Source organism: Phyllopteryx taeniolatus, chromosome 12 (genome assembly GCF_024500385.1).
Source record: "Phyllopteryx taeniolatus isolate TA_2022b chromosome 12, UOR_Ptae_1.2, whole genome shotgun sequence".
Lineage (NCBI taxonomy): Eukaryota > Metazoa > Chordata > Actinopteri > Syngnathiformes > Syngnathidae > Phyllopteryx > Phyllopteryx taeniolatus.
The window spans coordinates 9,630,612-9,652,846 of NC_084513.1; the positions used below are offsets into that span (position 1 = coordinate 9,630,612).

The 22,235-nt window shown below is 39.9% G+C and overlaps 2 protein-coding genes across 3 annotated transcripts; both read right to left on the reverse strand.

Annotated features, from left to right (window-relative positions):
• Positions 1–964: 964 nt before the first annotated feature.
• On the reverse strand, positions 965–11,314 carry LOC133486533 (sterol 26-hydroxylase, mitochondrial-like). The gene is made up of 9 exons (XM_061791852.1): positions 10,999–11,314; positions 10,087–10,268; positions 8,032–8,231; positions 6,326–6,523; positions 5,195–5,358; positions 3,741–3,907; positions 2,834–2,915; positions 1,599–1,799; positions 965–1,384 (listed from the first exon to the last, which is right to left on the reverse strand). The coding sequence occupies exons 1-9, from the start codon at positions 11,191–11,193 to the stop codon at positions 1,253–1,255; spliced, it is 1,521 nt and encodes a 506-aa protein (XP_061647836.1). The 5' UTR covers positions 11,194–11,314; the 3' UTR covers positions 965–1,252.
• Positions 11,315–13,856: 2,542 nt separating this feature from the next.
• LOC133486534 (mitochondrial chaperone BCS1) lies at positions 13,857–17,771 on the reverse strand. 2 transcript variants are annotated; one of them, XM_061791855.1, is made up of 8 exons: positions 17,499–17,771; positions 17,117–17,423; positions 16,246–16,385; positions 15,976–16,170; positions 15,304–15,367; positions 15,062–15,234; positions 14,399–14,516; positions 13,857–14,323 (listed from the first exon to the last, which is right to left on the reverse strand). In XM_061791855.1, exons 2-8 carry the CDS (start codon positions 17,317–17,319, stop codon positions 14,071–14,073), a joined length of 1,146 nt encoding a protein of 381 aa, XP_061647839.1. In that variant the 5' UTR covers positions 17,320–17,423; positions 17,499–17,771; the 3' UTR covers positions 13,857–14,070. The 2 variants fall into 2 exon arrangements, with proteins under 2 accessions (XP_061647839.1, XP_061647837.1); XM_061791853.1 differs by having other exon boundaries at positions 17,117–17,756.
• Positions 17,772–22,235: the final 4,464 nt, after the last annotated feature.

Below are 22,235 nucleotides of genomic sequence, written 5' to 3' on the forward strand. Positions count from 1 at the left end.
CGATTATTTTGATCACATCAAACTCACATTTACAATGGCCTCATACGCCACCGATTCTCAATGGAGTTGAGGTCAGGGTATGATGATAGCCCACACCACAAGTTTTCATCCCAATACAGTAAACCCCCACTTATTCACAGTCCACTATTTTTTCCCCCTGTGAAACCTATTCTCAGTTATTAAGCAACTAACAAATTCAAAGATTAGCGATGTTAGTGGCATGCTTTCTCTGGAATGTTTAAAGCCAAAGCCCTGGCTGATGGGAAAATAGTAATTAGTGTCAAGGAAGTATGTTGAAGTGATACACCTCGACGGATCTTTTGTATGTCATGGAGGAGCTTAGCTTGGGTTGTTATCATGAGTTACGAAGAGTCTTTGTATGAGTTTGTGTATGTTTTCACTCTGCTGAGTGAGCCTTTTTAAGTGGTCCTATGTTAAAATGTAACAACCTGTTACGATGTTACTGATTGAAACAGTTTTTGATTTCAGTAAATGTGATCTCCAAAACCTTCAAATTTAACAAATTAGTACTTTCAGCTCTTTACAACCTACATATTATACATATATATATGTATGTGTATGTATGCTACTTACTTATATATATATATATATATATATATATATATATATATATATATATATAAACCTAAATATTTTATTATTTATTTATTTTGTTTTACGTAATAATTTGGTACAGTGCATTTTAGGTTTTTCAATTTTGGAAAAAAATACTATCATCATTGGGAGTTTTGTTCAACAATATTTGAATTATACTCAAACAGTTGATGACTTGGAAACTATGCTGACTGTCATTTGCATTGACTATTTAGGAAAATCTGAGAAAAATATAATTTGCATAATTTGGAATGTAGTGTAAATTTACAGTTTAAAAAGTATATATATATATATATATATATATATATATATATATATATATATATATATAAAATGTACAGTACCTACTTGCAAATTCAACCACTGGCGGATTTCTTTTGGGAAACTATCTTCTGTTATTCACTGAAAAACTTGCCTTTTAGCTTTCTAAAACTCCCTAAAATGCCACAAGATGGTGCCAAAGCCCTGTCTGACAGAAAAGTAGTGCTTTGGCGCCATCATCGAGCATGTTTAGGCAGCCGTTTGGTGGGGGCGGGATGTCAATAATTCAAAGTTTTCCACCATTCGTGGCAGGGCTTAGTCCCTCTCCCTTGGGAATAGTGGGCGTTTACTGTATTTCCGTCAGACAAGCCAATTTCTAGGCCGTCTTTTCGTATCCCCTGTCTACAAAATGTAGACTGATCGGTCGGTCTGGAACGAGAATGGTGCGGTTGAGACATTTCACCTCGCCGACGCTGGGGTCTGGTTTGATCTCAAACATCCTCATTATCTGAAAGACAAACAAAGCACAACATAAAGTTGTACTCATCAATATTGTTACCTACAGTATTTTTAAAAATCTAATCAGAATCATCAGAAGTAGAATTCTTCTCATCTACAGGACATTTTAGGAACATCGTATATACTGCATATTCCCTGCACGCCACCTAGCATACAATAAAATCAGGTGAATGTTTGAACAACAACAAAAAAAAGCTACTTACTTGAAATACAACTAGATACATCTCCAGCTCAGCAATTCTGCGCCCGACGCAGCTTCTCACGCCAAAGCCGAATGGCATGGAGCCGAAAGCATTGGGCCTTTCTCGGCCGTCCCGGAGCCATCGCTCTGGCTTGAAGGAGAACGACTCTGGGAAGGTTTCCTCGTCGTGACTGATGGCGTAGTGGCAAAATGTGAAAACCGTCTGGACAAACACCAATGACCAAATTAGTGGAGATACCATTATTGGCAGCAAAATAGGAAATTGGCAAAGATAACGTCACTAGGTCAGGGTTCTCAAACTGGGTTCCTGCGAGGCATAACTTGGGGATCCGGAAAATAATTTGCCAAACATTATGCTGTATCATTAAAAAAAAAAAATGCATACCTACATATGGGTACCGGCAGGCAAATTACAAAAAACATCCTAAACCAAATACTCATCCGTGCCTTAGCTTTGAGCCAATTGAAAACTCAAATATTTATACGTATCAATAAATAATCTGAAATTCCCAAATGAATAGATTTTTTTTTTTTTAGAATAAAAGGTATATTACAGGAAAAAGTCAATTTTTTTTAGAGCAAAAGGTGTATTTTTTTGAGAATGTAGAGAGAGAATAAGGTGTCTTTTCAAGACAATGTTACGATAAAAAATATATATTGTAACTTTACAAGAAAAACAATTTTTTTTTTTTTTACGAAGATAAGATATACAGTAGGTAGGTTTTTCTCTCACACAAAGTGACCTCAGCAAAATATTTGTGAATTGGCACCACATACATCGGGTTCAAACTTTACAACATGGATAAATCACTACTTTTGCAACATATAAATGGGTCATACGCCAAACAATGTGAAAATAATCCTGCTCGTGTTATCTGTTTCTCAGCAGGAATTAAAGTCGCTCGTCACATTTTTGAAAAACAGTCACGAGACCGTTTGATTTTGAACACTGACTGTGCTTTTGTAAACTCGTGCCTCTCTGTTCGCAGCCATGTTAGTGAAAGCAATGCACATCAGCTACTGATGAATAAATATTGAATTTAATTCACTTTAATTTGGTTCATTTCCTTTGAATTAAACAGCTCGTGAATATTTAGGTTGAAATGTTAAAAAAATGAATAATTCACATGGTAGTTATGGATTATGAGGCAGTCCTTGGAAAAATGTCTCCTCTGTAAGGAGTCTCCAGATCCAAAAAGTTTGAGAACCCTTAAACAAAGGGAGTGGAAGACCTACATTTTTGGAAAACTGATATCCACCAATAACAACACTCTTTTCAGCCATGACCCTTGCATTAAAAGGAACTACTGGATACATCCTGTAAGAAAAAACAATAACAATTAAAACTGCAAGCAATGACGAATGGGCCCCTTAAACCGTCTTTTACATGGCGAATCCATAAATGGTTGTCAAAGTTTGATGCCATGCTCCGCCCACTTTAGACGGATGGTGTAGGGGAAAATGCTTGACATTTTGCTTCAACCATCTCTCAACAATACCTGCTACCAGCTGGGACTAATTTCGATGAACTCCCAAAACCCAATCTACAAATAATTACTTGTGTTCAAATATCTAGACTGTCTCACTATTGTTCAGCTGTGGTTTTCATCCCTAGTCCCCTTGTCCACTCTGTCCCTCTGTCTGTCCCCTAAAACCCTTTTCTGTCCGGCTGTATTTTCAATAAGCATCGGAATAATTTAAAATAATAAAAATAAGTAGAGGCAGTATTTAAAACTCCCCTGTTGCACAGCAAAACTGTTCCAGCACAAAGGCATACAGATCCACCATTCTGCAAGGCCATGTAAACTAGTGCCTCTCTGTTCGCAGCCATGGACAGGTTTAAATAAAAAAAAAATATATATATATATATAAAATCATAATAATACATTTCGATGAACTCTCTAGTTGAAGTTCACCAAAGTACAAGGCTTATAATTAACTCAAAATGGCGGCTTCAAACCAAAATGGCTTTCCAGGGGGCACTACTGAGTGACTTATACGGAGTCCTGTTAGCGACCCCTAAAATACATACATTTTCCCCAGGATTCCCACGCGTTCAAACATAGGTGAGTTTTCGGACATGGTGCAACCAACATGAAACCCATGTGTGAAAAACAAAGCAAAAAAATCCAATGACCCGTACCTCAGCGCTTCCTTGATGACAGCTCTGAGATACGGCATACTGGTAACCTCCCCCGCAGATGGGGTCCCATCTGCTGTTTTCAACTCAGACACTTCTTCATGAAGCTTCTCCTGTACTTGTGGGTACTGGGACAGCAGGTGCAAAGTCCACGTCAGAGTGTTGGAGGTCTGAGCCACAAAAAAAAAAAAAAAGTAGGAATAACATCATAAGAACTTGACTAACTTTCATTTTCAGTACTCAGTGCAACTCAGCACTGGCTTTGGGCCCTTAAATGTTTGGATTAAGATAGTTGTTGTTTTTTTTAAATTGCTGAATAGTTTGCACATTTTTACATAGTTTTAAGAGCGAATTAATCAACTTTATATTTGTTTTTAAACCATTTTGTCACCTTATTTCAGGTTCATTACAGCAGTGTTCTGTACTGTATTTGCTGGACTTTTTGTCTTTGTTTTATTTAATACTTTTTGTGCATTTTAAGTTAGTTTTATTAGTAGTTGCACTTTATTGCATTCTTTTTTTTTGGCACAACAATAATAAATCAGATGACATTTCACAATAAATTAATAGCATACTGGTTTATTTTTGTTCTTTTTACTCGGCCTACAATCAGGGGTTCTCAAACTTTTTGGGTCAAGGGATGCCTTAAAGGGCATTTTTGGGGGGGGAAAGACACCCTCATAATCTTAACTATCATGTGCACCCATAAATGCCATAGTAACGATTTATTTTTGGAATGGTTCAACCAAAATATTCATGAGCTGTTCAATAGAAAGGCCAAATTAAACTTACTAGGAATTACAAATACATATTTGCCCATCAACATCGCTAGCTCCAAATACTGCACGCATGCAGGGATGTTACTTTTATCATATTATTAGAGCTTTTCGTTGACCTAAAGCTAAGGTAGGGAGCTAATACATATGCACTTTAAAAAAAAAAAAAAAAAAAAATTATATGACATAATTTATTGCAGACCCCCAAATTATGCCTCACTGGACCCTAGTTTAAGAAGAATGGCCTAGATGACATTCAGTAGTAGGCTTAAGTTATTGTCAAACCGAGGTAGCGGTTTTATTCCTAAAAAGGTATATTTAACATGCTACACTTTAATATTCGGTAGGAAAATAAAAATCTGTATTTTAATCATGATGCAATTATAATGTATTACACATGTTAAATAGAAAATGAAAGAAATTGTACAGAGTTATATGTTAGAAAACAAACATTTCTAAAAGATTACATTCAATTGTATTGAACTTGAAAGTTAAATACAACTGAACGGTACTTAAGAAATGTACGATACTGGATGTAATCATAGAGATAAGCCACTGCGACATTATGAAGTTTGAACATTTAATTCAGTGAGTCTTCGCATTCCACTAGGGGCAGCCCACGTCCCACCAGTGCTAGGTACCACACTTTTGAGAATCACTGTGTTAGAATAAAACATTTACCGTGTCCACTCCAGCTAAGAGAAGCTCGGCGATGCTACCATATATGTCTTTCGTTTCCATCTCAGTGTTTGACAGCAAGTACGTCAGGTACTCTCCCTCCACATCCTGGTTGCGGTCAATGCGCTGCTGAATGTCGTAAAGTTTCTTGTCAATCAACATCTTGGCTGAAAATAAAAGCAGATAATGTTTAATTTTGTATAAGCAGCGGTGATGCTTTTTCATGGCAATCCCTCAAAATGGTCATCAAACTTTGATGCAATGCTCTGCCCACCTTTGGTAGACAAAAAGGGTAGTACAAGTTTGTCAAAGTACGATGCCTGAGATATGCCCTAAATGGCCACTTCAAACCCAATTGGCCCCTTTCCTGTTTACTTTCAGGCAGGGGTTGTTGAGACTTTTTCGTGCGTCCTGATAGACATGCCCATTGAATTTCATGTCAATTGGTGAAAGTAGTGCCGGGGGCTGATTTTGTTTTCTACCTTCCAGGGGATACAACAGAAGGAATTCTTCCAAAATGGCTGACTTCCTGTTCAATTTCAAGCATGGGTCCTTGAGACTTTTTTTTATGCATTCTGTTACGATAGACATGTCCACCCAATTTTGTGTTGATCGGTGAAACTATTTTTGGGGGAACTTTGCAAGAGACACTGCTGAGCTAATTCGTCTTAAATGGTAGCTTCAAACCAAAATGGTAGGCATCCTGTTCAATTTCGGGCATGGGTCTTTGAGACTTATTCATGCGTCCCAATATGATAGACATGTCCATCCAATTTTGTATCATAAGTGAAATTGGTGTCGGAGGCCAATTCTTCCCAACTTTCCAGAGGGTACGACTAAGGGAATTGCTTCAAACCAAAATGGTTGCTGTCCTGTACCATTTCAGCCATGAGTCCTTAAGACTTTTTTGACGTCCTGTTACGTATGATCGACATGTCCACCCAATTTCATGTCGATTGGATACAACTGCAGTTTTTTTTCTCCAATTTTCCACGGGGTACGACTGAGGGAATGTGATTAAACCCAAAATGGTAAATGTCTTGTTTTCGTGCGTCCCATTATGATAGACATGTCAACGTTGTCATACATTTCAGGTTATGATGATCAAGTTTAACGCCATGCTTCACACATTACCAAAGCTGAAGATGCCCTCCCATCCATCGATGTAGCGTCCCCAGTAGGGCAGCAGATTCCGGCTCCACTTGGGCATCACCACCACGGCCAGGCTGTTGGTAAACATCTTGGCTATGGCGTCGATAAACTGCTGCGTACCTGCCGGAATGTCCTTTTCCAGAGCGCCCAGTCTAGTCTCAAACAATATCGTGGCGATACCTAGGTGGAACATTTCATTGTTTTCTCAACCTTTATTGAGCTAAGGAACATACAGTATTTTACATTTGAAAAATCTCACCACTAAACAAAAATATCACAAAAAGTATATATATTTTTTTAAATAATGATCTCGCCTATATTTACTACCCACTTACTCAGTCTGAAAGGTGGGGGCCCTTTAAATAATAGCAAATGTGTGCTGACTCCCATTTGACCTGAATTTGAATGTGATTAGTTAATTCTCAACATAGTCATACCCCCAAGTATTAGATCGTGTGCACACTTGTGCAACCACATTATTTTGGTTGTTTAGATTTCTTTTTCAAATGAGTTGTAAAGGTTACAGATCACATTAACGGTGGGAAAGGTTATGAAATGGTTTATCTTGGTCTCATTTGGACAGGGTTATGTAGACTTTTTAGATCCCTTGTATGTGTATTTTTGTCTATGGAACATATCCTCAGCTATTCAAAACTCCCCATTCACTTTTGTGTGCACTTTCTGTAACGCTTTAAGAAGAAGATCTGGCCAATAGGAAACTATTAATTGGTGTTAAGGAAGTGAAGTAAATCTATTTGTAGAGGATAGGGATTGAGCTCTGCCATACAGTGAAACACAGAGTAATTGACACCCCCTTCTCCCAAAATATTTATTAACAATGATCCAAAAACACGTGCAGTATAATTTCCAACTCATTTTAAAACATTGCCCTTAAAAATAAATGGCTTACAGATTATATGAATTCCAACAGCCCTGGAAGACTCTCCATAACAGCCCAGGCTAATCTTAGCTCCTACCCAATTTATAAAGTTTGTCTTTCAGTCAAGATATATCACTTCAACATACTTCCTTGACACCAATTATTAGTGTTGCATTGACTTACGAATTTAATTCAATCTGTGACCATCCTCGTCACTCGAATCATATTCCATATTAAAATAGCATTCATCCATTTCACCCCCCCCCCCCAAAAAAAAATACCAACAAAATTGTATGTATGCTGCATAAAATGTTACAGTATTAACATAATTAAATAGAATGTAAAGAATGAAACCATTTTTGTCATGATTTCATGTTTAATTCAATGTGCTGCTCCTTCTGATCTGCAGACCTTGGCATCATGGGGCAGTATAATACTTTGACATAGTACATGATGTGAGTATTGTTGTATGCGCTGTCTGCCTGTTATGCTACCATTTGTGTTCAAATACAATCAGTTTAATAGTTCATCACGACCGCACTATCAATGGTGGTTTTGTTAGCCCATATAGTGTTTCTCATTATTAAAAAGCATTAAAAAGCTTGAAGACTCTTTTTGGAAAAATTGTTCACTATCTGTCAACTGCTGCTGGTTATGAGCTTCGCTGCACGTCTAGTGCTCGTAACAAAAAATTTTGCGCACAGCTCAAAACAGTAAATCGACCTCCCGACATTGCAGGTATTTAAAAAAAACAAATGAAAAAAAACAGAAAGGCAAAGCATAAGAGTGTGGCGAGAACCCTCCTTACCCTCGAGTGAAAAACGATAAAACTCATTGGCCAAATTCATCACCAAATCTCCGGTTGGGCTGCCCCGGCGCACATAGCGGAGCCTGGCGATGAAGTCGGCGACCACCACGTTGAGAATTCTGCCATAGAGGGCAGAATCTTTGGGATACATCATGCGCTTGTTCAACGCCACCCTCAGCTTGTACCAGCTCTCCCCCTCCCTTGGAACATAAATAAAATGAAATGAACCCATTTTCAACTTCAATCGAGATGGTTCATTTCACATATTGGCAATGAAAAGGTTGATAGTAAGGGTATTAAGTGATCCACGCGTTTGCCTCAGTTCTGAGCTTCAGGGTTCGAATCTGGGCTCGGGCCTTCCTGTGTGGAGTTTGCATGTTTACTGGAGTACCTGAAGAAAAACCCCACAACCGTGCTTGCATGGCTTTTTTCAGGCTACTCCAGCTTCCTCCCACAACCCAAAACACTGTCAGCATGTTAGCTTCATTGACAACCAAGGAATTGTCCCCGTGTGCGTGGCACACACAATTGGGTGGCGACCAGTTCAGAGTCCTTTTCGCACCAGTCGTGTGCACAAATTCCATCCATCCCAGCTATCATCGGGCAGGAGGCGGGGTACACCCTGAACTGTTTGCCAGCCAATCGCAGGGCACATACAAAGAAACAACCATTCGCACTCACATTCAGACCTACGGGCAATTTAGAGTTGTCAATTAACCTACCATGCATATTATTGGGATGTGGGAGGAAACCGGAGTGCCCGGAGAAAACCCACGCAAGCACGGGGAGAACATGCAAACTCCACACAGGCGAGGCCGGGGATTGAACCCCGGTTCTCAGAACTGTGAGGCAGACTCTCTAACCAGTCGTCCACCGTACCGGGTGTCCACAAATTATAATGAGCAAAATTATGTTATAAATGTCAAATACATCCATCCATCCATCCATCCATTTTCTGTACCGTTTATCCTCACTAAGGTCACGGGCATGCTGGAGCCTATCCCAGCTATCTTCGAGCGAGAGGTTGGGTACACCCTGAACTGGTCGCAAGTTTAATCCTATGAGAGCTTTGCCACATTCAATGTGGCTGTAAGATTCAGCACTCAAGGCTATGTCTATGGCAAGACATGGCGGCGGGTGGGTGAATGTGAGTGTGACTGGTTGTTTGTTTATATGTGCCCTGCGACTGGCTGTCGACCAGTTCAGGGTGTACCACGCCTCTCGCCCAAATATAGCTGGGATAGGCTCCTGCACGCCCGTGACCCTAGTGAGGCAGATGTGCTAACCAGTCATCCAACGTGCCGCCTATTTCAAAACTAGTTATCCGTTCTTTTTTTGTCTATACTGTATGTAATAATATGGTGAGGGGATTATTTATACATTTATATAGTTTTACAGTCATAAGGCCCTCTAAAGGAAACCATAATTACAAAGTGGCCCACAACAAAAATTGAGTTTGACACCCCTGGTTTACATATGTAGGCCCTTCCATTGGCTGGCAACCAATCCAGGGTGAGACCCTGCTTCTCTTGCCTATAGTCAGCTGAGGTTGATTGAAGACTAAATTGTCCATAGGTGTGAATTTAAGTGTGAATGGCCCTTTATCCATATGTGCCCTGCGATTTGCGGCCACTACTCCAGGGTGAGACCCAGCTTCTCTAACCAAAAGTCATCTATGGTTTATAGACTAAATGTGAGTTTGAATGTGTGTGTAAATGTTTAATTGTCTTAAAGTGCCCTGTGATTGGCTGGCGACCAGTCCAAGGTGAGATCCTGCTTTTCTTGCCTGGACTCACACATTCAGTATGTCTTGTGACTTACACCCACCGCTGCGGGGTGCACCCTGGACTGGTCGCCAGCCAACAGCAGGGCAGATATAAACAATGGTCAATGATTGTTCCCATTGTTAATTGTTCCCTTGGCACTACTTCTGCATGTGCTTTTACATTCTCACCTGACAGGACTTTGCTCATTTTACAAGCCATTGCTTGGACACAGAAAGGAAAGGGATTGCATTGCACTGCAATGGAAATGCATCTTGCTGTGTGTTCTTACACTGTGAAAGGTCCATAGCCGAATCCTTTTATGTCACGATAATCCTTCCAAAAAGACATGTCTCCTCTGCAAGGGAACCTTTCGTCGTTTCTCAAGAGTTCCTCTAGCAGCTTCGGGGTGTTCAGGGATACGGTCTTTAATCCGTCTCTGTATATGGGCCCATAGAGCTGCTTTTCATAGAGCTGGTGAGTGAATACAAGGATGAAATGCCAATCCTGGTGCATCATTAGGCAAATGGACATACAGAGAAACACTTTGCACTATGAAGTCCTATACCATACTAATATCCATTTTTTGCAAAGATGTCTACATATTCCCAACGCCATTTAAACATAACACCATACAGTATATACCCCGAGTACCTTTACAGTACCAGTTTCCCCAATTGCTACGATATTGGGTGGACGCATCTATCGTAACAGGACGCACGAAAAGTCTCAAGAACCTATTGCCAATTGCCACAGACATTTTGGTCTGAATAAGTCTTTTTGAACAAATTGCCTCAGGGCTGATCCCTGAAAAGTTGGGGGAAAAAAATAAAAATCAGCCACAGACAGCAGTTTCACCAACTGACACGTAATTGGGTAATCGGACAAAAAAAGTCTCAAGATCCCATGTCCATTAAGAACGTTTGCCATTTTGGTTTGAAGCAGACGTTTGGGGCGAATTTACTTTGCTGGAAAGTTGGGGGGTAAGCCCGGGACACCAGTTTCACCAATCAATACGGAATTTGGTGGACATGTCTATCATAACAGGACACACGAAAAAGTCTCAAGGACCCATGCACAAAATTGAAGAAGTTGCCCATTTTAGTTCAAAACATTTCAACTCAGCAAAGGGAACAAGCAGAGAAAATGTTACATACTTAGATGTGATTTAAAACCAACATGCAACACAATGAGTGCATTGTACCTGTAGTTCATGCGCCCGGCTGTAGAAACCCTGAACCACCATCCGGTAGAGCAACTCCAAGACGCTGACGTGCGGCAGATCCTTCACTGTCCGAGGCTTCTCCAGAGAGCCCGAGTTTGTTGATGTACTCGTCAACCCTCTGGAGAAGAGCTGAGCCACGGCAACGGGACTCCTCTGCAGCAGCCGTGCAGCCATGATGGGTAGAAAATAGCTTTATGCTTGAGAGTTTCTATTACACTCAAGACTTCCGAAGGGAGGGGCCACTCCACACAAACTTTAACCCTTGTCGTCCAGATGTAATTGATCTACGTGGTCTACCTAGTATAACTCAAGGTTTCAAAACCATCCATCAATTTTTCTGTACTGCTTACAACACTAAGTGTTGACTCACTATCATCCCAGAAGAGTTTAATATCACTTCAAACTCATCTTAAAACATTACAGTTAAAAGTAAATGGTTTAAAGATGATTTTATCAAGCTTTTTAATGAGTCACAAAGCAGAGAAAAAATATACACCTGTAGAGGCGGCGAAGGCTCTCCATAACTTGCAACAACTCAGGCTAAACTTTGCTCCTCAGCGACATGTAACGCTTGTACAGTGCCGTAAAAAAGTATTGACCCCCTTCTCAAATGTAAATATCAGACAAATGTCACTTAAAATGCTGTTTTTAAATGGTGATTTCATTTATTCAGGAAAATAAACCATTCAAAGTTACCTGGCCCTGTGTGAAAAAGTAATTACACCTCTTGTTAAATAATGAATTAATTGTGGCTAATCACAATTTTTGGATCATTTTCACTGATCACACCCAACCCTGATTACCTCCAGACCTGTTCAATCAAGAAATCACAAACGGAATCTGTCCCGACAGAATCAAGTCGGACAAAAGATCTAAAAAGGCTGCAACAAAGTGACACAATTCAAAGAACTTCCAGAACAGTCGAGAAATAAAGTACCGTAATTTCTTGTGTATAATGCGCGTTTCCCCCCCAAAATTGGCAAAAGTCAATAGTGCGTATTATAAATAGGTAAAGGGTAAAATGGAAAAAACTATCCCATTTTATAAATGTATGCCCCCATACACTTCCATTCTGTTTTGTTCTAATAAAGGAACTCAGGACAACTTTTAAAGAACTGCAGGTCTTACATGACACAACAATAAGGAAGAGACTGAGCAAAAATGGCATCCATGGCAGAGCGCCAAGGCGAAAACCACTGCTAACCAAAAAGAACATAAAGGCTCGTGTTACTTTTGTTAAAAAAACATCTGAATGATACCGAAGAGATTTGGGGAGTATTATACGGACTGATGAGATGAAAGTTGAGCTTTTTGGAAGGTCTGTCTTGTTACATCTGGCGTAAATGTAGCACAACATTTCAGAAAAAGAACGTCATACCAACAGTCAAACATGGTGGGGGTAGTGTGATAGTCTTGGCCTGCTTTTCTCCTTCAGGACCTGGACAACATGCTATGATTAATGAAACCATGATTTCTGCTCTTGCAGAAATTCTGAAGGAGAATGTTCAACCAACATTTTGTGACCTCAACCTGAAGTGCACTTGGGTTCTGCAGCTTTATAATGATCCAAAAGACACCAGCAAGTCAACTTCTGAATGGCTTAAAAAAAAAAAAAAAAAAAAAAAATCAAGGCTTTGGAATGGCAAAGTCAAAGTCCGATTCAAGTGCAGTGGCATGGGCTTAAAAAGGCCGTTCATGCTCGAAAACCCTCCAGTTGTGCTGAATTCAAACAATTCTGCAAGGAAGAGTGGGCCGAAACATCACCACAGAGATATGAAAGACTCATGGCCAGTTATAGAAAACGCTTGATTTCAGTTGTTGCTGCTGAGGATGGGCCAACCAGTTATTAGGTGTAGGGGGTCATTACTTTTTCACACAGGGCCAGGTAACTGAATAGTTTTTTCCCCCCTTAATAATAGCAATCACCATTTAAAAACTGCATTTTAAGTTCACTTGGGTTGTATTTGTCTGACGTTTACATTAGTTTGATCTTAAACATTAAAATGGGGAAACTATGCAAAATTATTTGAGTAGGGGGCCAGTACTTTTTCATGGCACTGTATCTGTTGAGATGTATCACTTGACCATATTTCCTTGACACCAATTCCTATTTAGACAGGGCTTAGGCAGCATCTTTAGAAACCAAACTTCCAAAAGTGTTTTTCCAGATGATAGTGGGGAATAGATTCCACAGAAAAAAAACAAAAAAATGAATAGGTGAATTCGTGAAGAGGGAACTGCGAATAGGTGGGGGCTTACCCTATACATATTTTCATTATAGAATATCAAATTAGATACAGTAGATTCACATATAAATGAGATGTTGCAGCTGCTTCCGATTATATATGTGAAATAAACTGAAGAGAATGAATACAGTTGAGCAGAAATGTTTGGGAACTACAAGACATTTCATTATAGTGCATGATATTTGTCTCATTTCTCCATAACTATAACACTGTAAAAATGGGTAGAGATTTATAACAGATGTATTTTTTTTTTAACGTGAGACCCGTACGCATAACGAGGGAAACAAAGGTGAGGATTAGCAATTGTGAATATTAAACAGGTTTAACATTTACTATTGTTGGCCTCAATCTGAGAGCGGAAAAAAAATCTCTCAGCACAGCCCACACCAAAGGATAATCCCTTGGGATAATTGGTCAGAGACAACAGAGATCTGGTCTTTTCTGTCTTTGTTTAAAAGGGAGGTGCTCAAATAAGGCCTAATTATCCATGTGTATGTTTACCCAAATCATCGGCTCAAATTAAAAATTCCTTTTGTTTTTTTGTTTACGGTAGACAGCTGGAAAACCATGATTGAAAATATTTGTGAAATGTTGAGTTTCAACAGTTTGAATCATGATTGTCATTTTAAAAAAACACTTGAAAACAGAATGAATGGTACATAAAAACTTCTGCACAAAATGTTATTACAGGACCAATCTCACTTTTTTTCACGATCAAGCATTGTTTGTTCGCCAATAGCCAATGTAGAGTCTGTTACTCATTGTTTTCCCCCTCAAGTTACAGTCATTAAAAAAAATCCTTCTGTCATTCTTTTATTTGGGCGATGTTTTCTATCGATCCCACAGGGTCCATTTTGTGCAGCAGAAAGTGTCCTTGAACCTGAGCGGCACTGATTTCCGTGCGGGTCGCCAGTGCACATGTCGCAAAACGTTCACCCTGTGAGACGGCTTGGTCCGGATAGAAGCGTCTAAACATCTGGCTGAGCTGCCAGTGGGTACAGTGGCCAATGTACTGCTTGAGATCCACACGGCCAGGCCGGATTAGTGCAGAATCTAACCTGTGTTCACACAAAAAATGAATGCAGTATAGAAATATATTCACAATTGTATATTAAGTCGTTATCCAAGAGTACCTGTCGATATAGTTGGTGGTCATGAATACAATTCTGGCCTCGGATGAAGCCACTCCATCCAGAGAGTTCAGCAGGCCACTGAAAGTCAGCCTTCCCATTCCCTGGTAGGCTAAAGGATCTGTTGGTGGGGGTGGGGAGATGGAAGTTTAAAAGTAAAATCAGGTGCATTAATCTGACCCATACTACTGAAGCAGTTTGTCCAAAAGGGGTGATTCAAACCAAGATGGCCCACTTTATGTGGTGTTATGATGGACACGCACACCCAATTTTCTCTCGATCGGTGAAACTGATGTTTGGGGTTGACTTTTTTTTTCCCCCTAATAAAGTACGAGGGCTGGAATCTGCCCAAAATGGCTACTTCATATCACAATGGATGACTTTGTTTTATTTGATTTCTGTTATAGGGCCTTGAGACTTTTGTATGTGTCCTGTTAAGATAGACAAGTCCACCAAATTTCGTGTCAACGGGTGTCAGGGCTCATTTTTTCCAGGAGCCGTTTAACGTTTTGAGGTGTCATGTTCAGGACACCCTAAAATATATACATTTTCACCAGGATACACATGCTTGCAAAAAATGGTGTGTTTTTGGCCTTGGTGTAACCAACATGAAAACCAGAGACCAGGGAGAGCTACTGACTTCAGTTTTGGGTCAGGAGGACTTACTCTCTGTTGGAAGCAGCTCTCGGCTAACGAAGGCGGCGTCCACGTCCTCCAGCAGAATGATACTTTGCTGCGGTGCCACGCTCAACAGGTGGTTGAGACGGTCATCCGAAAGCGAGCGGTCGCTCAGACTCATCAAACAAATGCTGTAGCCCAGCTCGCCGGCCAGAGCCGTGCTGGAATACAAAGAGTGTGTTACAAAAAAAGAGGATGTGAGCTATAAATAAAATGTATAGAAAACTAACATAAAGCTGCTTTTTCCACATCCTGGGGGTCCATACAGCAGATATCCTCTCCTGTATGGGATGCCTGTGAGTTGGTGGGTGGTAAAACAAATTGAATAAATGGGAATACTTACAAAATCTTAGTGTGTTACCTTCAGTTTTGATATAGGGGTTCTCAACTGGACTGGACAAAAATGGCCGACTTCCTGTTCACTTTTTGGCATGGATCCTTGAAACTTTTTCATGTGTCTTGTTATGGTGGACGTGTCCACCCAATTTCGTGTCAATTGGGTTGGGAGCTGTTTTTTTTCTTTCTAACAATGCACAAAGCATGGAATTAGCCAGAAATGGGTGCTTCAAACCAAAATGGCTGACTATTCAAGCATGGGTGCAAGAGACTTTTTCGTATGTCGTGTTACGATAGACTTGTCCATTGAGTTGTGTGTCGATAGGTGAAAATGGTGTTTGGGGCAGATTTTTTTTGTTTGTTTGTTTTCCAACATTCTGACAACACAAGACTTGGAATTTCCCCAAAGTGGCTGCCTTCCTTTTCAGTTTCAAGCATAGGTTCCTGAGACTTTTTTGTGTGTTCTTTTATGACTTTTATGTCCATCCAATTTCATATTGATCAGTGAAACCAGTGTCGGGGGGCACATTTTTTTCCAATTTTACGCCAAACTATTGGTCACTTGCCTCGATCCGTGTACCACTTCGGGTTTCCAATAAACTCCTTCACATCATCCACGATCCTTTCGGCCACACCCGTCTCCAGCACCACGGAGCTAAGGGGTCTGCGTCGCCGCGGAAACCCAAAGGGTCGCCACTCGGCTCCCATGGCTGTGTACATCACCGTCCGTCCTTCCTCCTGTTTCAGTGCCAACTCCCTGGCTGAGAACGTGATGGTATCATTGCTCAACATTGAGCGGATGGGATGAGATGAGAGGGTCGGATTCGGGTGTGTACCTTCTTGTAAGATATTGAAGAAGACTTTTCGGTCTCGGCCCAACGCGGTAAACGTGACTGACTCCCACGGGGTACCCGTGTGCATGTCAATCATCTGTTTCTCTCTGGTCCTCTCCACCCTGATCCACTTCCGGCCATACCTGCACAACACAACAGAAAGGACTACATTTTATTGTCGGGACCGGGGAGAAATGTTTCCACATAATGTTACCATAACAAATTAATGGGTGTTTTTAGAGGTAAAAAAATTTTTAAATGTTAGGAGAATATATTTTTTTCAAGAAGCGAAATTGCAATCTTTAAGTAAAAATCAAAAGTCATAATCTTACAAAAGTCAAAGGTTATTGCGGGAAGAAAGCCATGTTAAATATTGTAACGTTTTTTACTCCCTTCCGAGTCAACAAGACTGCAATTATCATGTTAGAGAAGTATTATAAATTTTGCATTACACGATTGTCTAGTTGCAAACGCAACACATCATTGTCCTTTTTTTAGAATGTTTCCATTACATTTACAAGTTCATGGTTTGCAGTGATAGACATATGTTTTTTTTCAGGGCTAATACCGCTTAATAGTAGTCAAGCAGACCGATAACAGATATTTGGAGGAAATATTAATATGCAGTAAAAGGGAAAATATTGGAATCAAATTTTTTAATAATACAAATGCCAACACTTTGTTTCAATGCCTTTATGCATGTTTATTTAAACAGGTTTTCAGATTTTCTTGCAACATGTTAAAAACATGTATTTGTTTTCTTAATCTTGGACAATGGACATTTTAAAATTCCAACCAAAAGTGCAGGGAGCTCAGCAGCATGTGACATGATGGACAATACTTTGGAGTCCAAGAGTGAGTATTTGGTGCTGACCAGATGATGTGGTTTCCCGGGCTGGGATGGAAGTCGAACTGGGTTTGAACGCGTCCGCTTTCGTGCGCCATGTAGGACGTCTCCACGCTCAGGTGCTGAGTTCGAGTGGCGTGCTTGGTGATCCAACTCAGGAGCCAGTGGTAGCTCTTATCCTTGCTGGGAACCTCCAGCGTGATCATGTAGTGCCTGCGGAAAAACACCATCCCGACCTGGGCTCCTTTCCTGGCCAACGCCAAGGCGGTTCCGACCCCGACCAGTCCAAAACCAGCCCCGAAGTAGGGGTTGTCCTTCAGACTGTCCAGAATGTCTGACAGTGGCATGATGTATTAATGTATGTATACAATCAACCTCCCACCATTGTTTTAGTATAGCATAGAGTTACTTCGACGCTTTCTTGTCCGGCAATGAGGACAGGTGATGAAGTTTTCAATTGAATATTCAATAACATGATAACAAAATCCTTACTGTCGTCGTTCAAAATCCATTTCACTGTGGTGCCCTACCGAAACGATGCGCTCTTGGAAAATAAACCATGACATACAAATAAAGCGTGAGTTGAAAGCACAGTAGACCGGTAGTAAGCGACCTCTGCTGTATTTCCTGTGTTTCTTATCCAACCTTCCGAGTGAGCATCGGCTCCCGCAAATTAAAGTTCTGCATTCCTTTGCAAATCTTCTCTTTAAAGTTAATACAAAATAATGTTTTTGTAATTAATTTGGAAATTTCATTTCAAATGAAGTGGGACGAATATTTGCTTCTAGAATAATGATTACAGAGTATAATGAGATATGTTCCCCCTGTGTGTTTTATACAACGTTCCGAATGGGCATTTGCTCTCTAAACATTGTTTCGCTTAAAATCGTGTGTTGCTGTAATTAATTCACAAATGTAATTTCAAGTAAGACAAATGTGCGAGTTCTGTTGTTATTAATGTATGAACCTATGTTAGCAAAATATATGTAATTGATGTTTGCGTATCAACGAATCAGCATATTCTCTGCTGGTCAGCAGATAGTTCCTGTGTGGGTTTTCATATAGTGATATAAAGATAAATGGGTCATTGCAGAATTGGAAAACATTTGAAATCCCACCCATCAAATTGTAAATAATCCACATACAAAATACTAAAACGTGCAGTTTCTGAGTACATTTACTTGTTTTGAGACCAAATCTATTAAAAAATAATAATAATAATAAATAAAATGAAAAATTTAAGAAATTTAAAAAAACCTAAGGGAAAAGAATGCTTGAAAATAGTTTATACAAAAAAAAAAATACCAAATATATTTGCAACCCTGTTGCTGTGATTAGATTAACAGGACTGCATCTCCTACCGACCTTTTTTTGCGATGGGCCCTGCACACAATACAAACAGCGTAGAAACCTTTACCTTTTTTGCACTGAAATTTTTAAAAAGGGGTTTACAAGGGGAACCTGGAATTACTTTGAAGCCAGTCATGGTAAAGGAGCCCCAGATGGCATAGGTGCACACTGAAGAGGAGTGCTGACAGCCTTGTCACCCAAGGATTTGATATTCCCACGGCAATGTCCCTTTATCAAGCTCTGAATGATGGTCATTCAAAGTTGAAATTGTTTTACATCTAGGAGCAAGATGTAGATGATGCATTGAAGGAAATACCTTCCAGCGCTACCATCCAAAATGAGGCTTCACCAGGTATTCACTTCACCATGATTCTTATTCAGTTAAAGCACTTTGAACTAACTTGTGTATGACTGATCTTGCCTTGCCAGGTGATTACTCTTTCACCTGGAAAAATGCTCTACCGCGACATCAGCTGCAAGTGTTCTGCAAATGGGAATCTGGAATGTAATTGCCAGAAAACCTTTTGGTTTCAGCTTTAATTCCACAGATGACCACACAGAAGAACTAACACATAGCACAGCAGAAGAAGAGCAGTGGCATACACCAGAGGTTGTGGGTATATGGTGTGCCCTGCTGTATGAGGGCCACATCTACCCAGGGATCGTCCAAGAGGTGAACGAGACCCACTGCCAGCTGAAATGTATGCACAGAGCGTGGGAAAACCGCTTTTTCTGGCCGTTGAGGGATGATGTCCATTGGTATCCCTTTGAGGATATGCTGACCATTATTCCACCGCCACAAAATGTTACCTCACGCCACCTGGCCATCGCAGAAGACCGATGGAACACTCTGGTCAGCCATGAAGAGTAAAGTGGAATATTAGAAGACCGATGTCCTGAAGCAGATGACAAGTTTTCAGCTAAGTGTTAGAGTGAAATGTTTTTAGCTCAGCGTTAGAGTGAATATGTTGATAGGCTAGGGCAGCCAGCCATCAAAGGTTTAAAAGCAATGTTCTGTACCAAAGGGCAAGTTTCATCAAAGTTTATTTTATGATTATTATTTCTTCTCTTCTTGGGTGTTATTTGAGGAAAGGTGCAACAGAAGGTATTAAAAGTTATTTAAAGAACACTTTGGTGTCTTGGGCATTTATTTGTCACTTTTTATATGATGATCTATAATCAAAAACAATGTAGCTAGTCATCCATCTTACTTTATGCGACCCTGTTACCATATCATTTTAATGAAAATAATCCTAAATTACTTTCGCAGCTCAAAAGGGTGTGACCCATTTGCCTTTAAATAGTTTATGCAATCATATGCAAAATGTGTTAAGAGTAAATACTGTACAATAAATACTGAAATTGGTAAAGTGAAGCATGCCATTATTGGAAAGTTGGGTAAGACAGATTTTGAAAGTTGTTAAAATTAATTTAAATCAAAGTCATATGTCAAATCAAATGGCTATTCAGAGAGAATGTTACTTTATTTACTTAATGGAAAAGGAATTATATTTCAGAAATCAATGTACTTTTTCAGGTTACTCATGTGTTGGTAACAGGGCTGCACCAAGTATTGGTAAACACCAAATAATTCATGTAATAAAAGTTGTACCATTGATCTGTAAACTGAGCTAATCAAGTATTTGATAGTTTATTACCCATTATTGATGAATATGTAGCAGAAAATCAGAAAAGTGAAGGTTTATCTTTCAAGAATTTTGAAGCCCAAATGTCCTCAAATTCTGGAATGACCCAAAATCAAGTCAAAGTCCTCGTCAAATATGATTGCTCCAAACGTGTTTGTTATTTCAGGGAGTTGTTATCACTATAGTCTGTGTCCAATAGTCCATTTCACCAGATAAGATGTTTTTATATGTAATTTGACACGAAAAACAGTCACTTTTTTTTTTGTTACTTTCGGTTATGCTCACTATTATCGGCACCCACGAAGCTTAAGTACTAAATGTTGAATATCTCCTGAAGTAAATGATCCAAGTGAAGCAACATTTTAACATGTTTCTATAGAGAACTTGACTTTGATATAAAAGTGCAAATATATATATATATATATATATAATATATATATACACATATATACAAACCCTTTCAAAAAAATTGGAATATCATGGAAAAGTTTATTTCCATAATTCCATTCAATAAATTAAACGTTCATAGATTATAGATTCAGGGCCCACAATGTAAACAATTTCAAGTTTTTGTTTATTTTTACATAATTTGGGCTTCCAGCTCATAAAATCCATGAAATCAGGAATTCAAAAAAATTTGAATACTGTGACAAAATCAACCCAAATTTTGCAGGCCATACATGTTTTAAACTGAGTGTCACACACTAATCATCTACTAAACTCAAAGCACCTGCACAGGTTTCCCCAGGTGTCATTAAATTGCTTCAGTTTGGTTCAATTGTCTCAGTTGGGTTCATTACGGGGAAGACAGAAGACTTGACAACTGGCCAGAAGACCATCATTGATACCCTCCATAGGCTGGGTAAGCCACAAACGTTCATAGCTAAGGAGGCTGGCTGTTCACAGAGTGCTGTGTCCAAGCATATCAATGGAAAGTCTAGTGGAAGGACAAAATGTGGCAGGAGAAGATGCACCAGCAAAAGAGATGACTGTGGGCTTCGGCGGATTATCAAACAGAGAAGATTCAAAAATCTAGCAGAGATCCAGAAAGAGTGGAAAGAGGCGGGAGTCACAGCTTCAAAAACCACCACATTCAATTGAATCCGGGAGATGGGCTTCAACTGTCGGGTCTTTCAGGTTAAGCCACTTCTGAGCCAACATAGGAAGCGTCTCAACTGGGCCAAGGAGGAGGAGGACGACTGGACTGTTGGCCAGTGGTCCATGGTCCTCTTTTCCCATGAAAGTAAAGTGTGCCCTTCATTCAGGAATCAAGGTCCAAGTGTTTGGAGGAAGATGGGTGAAGAATAGAACCAAAGCTGCTTGAGGTCAAGTGTGAAATATCCACAGTCAGTCATGATTTGGGGTGCAATGTCCAGTGCAGGTATTGGTAAACTCTGCTTTCTTAAATCCAAGGTCACCGCAACAGTCTACCAGAATGTTTTAGAGGACTTCATGATTCCCTCTCCTGAGGATGTATATGGAGATGCAGATTTCATCTTGCAGCAGGACCTGGCCCCTGCCCATAACGCCAGAAGCACCAAAACCTGGTTTGAGGCCCATGCCATCACAGTGCTTGACTAGCCAGCCAACTCGCCGGATCTAAACCCCATGGAGAATCTATGGGGTACTATCAAGAGGAAAATGAGGGGCAACAGACCCAAAAAGAAAGAAGAACTGACAGCAAGCATCAAGCAAATCTGGGCTTCCATAACTCCCAGGCAATGCCACAGGCTGATTGCCTCAATGCCAGGGCACATCGAGGCAGTGATTAAAGCAAAGGGATTCCCAACCAAGTATTGAAGATTAACATATCGTTTTGAAAGTACTGCATTTTGATTGATTTAATGTGACCCCAATTTCTTGTTTTACTATTAAAAACAGAAGTGAATGGTGATTTCTTCACAGTCCTGACTTTGTGGGTTTTATGAGCTGGAAAACCAATGTAAAAATAAAAAAATACTTGAAATTGTGGGCCCTGAATCTATGAAAATATAACTTTTTGAATGGAATTGGGGAAATAAACTTTTCCATATTCAAATTTATTCTCTCTCTCTCTCCTTCATTGCTCTCTGAGCAATGAAGGATGACACTTGCAAAAAGTGTGTCTTCAGACATGTTAAGCTCTTCCAAAAAGGCGATTCAGAAACAGA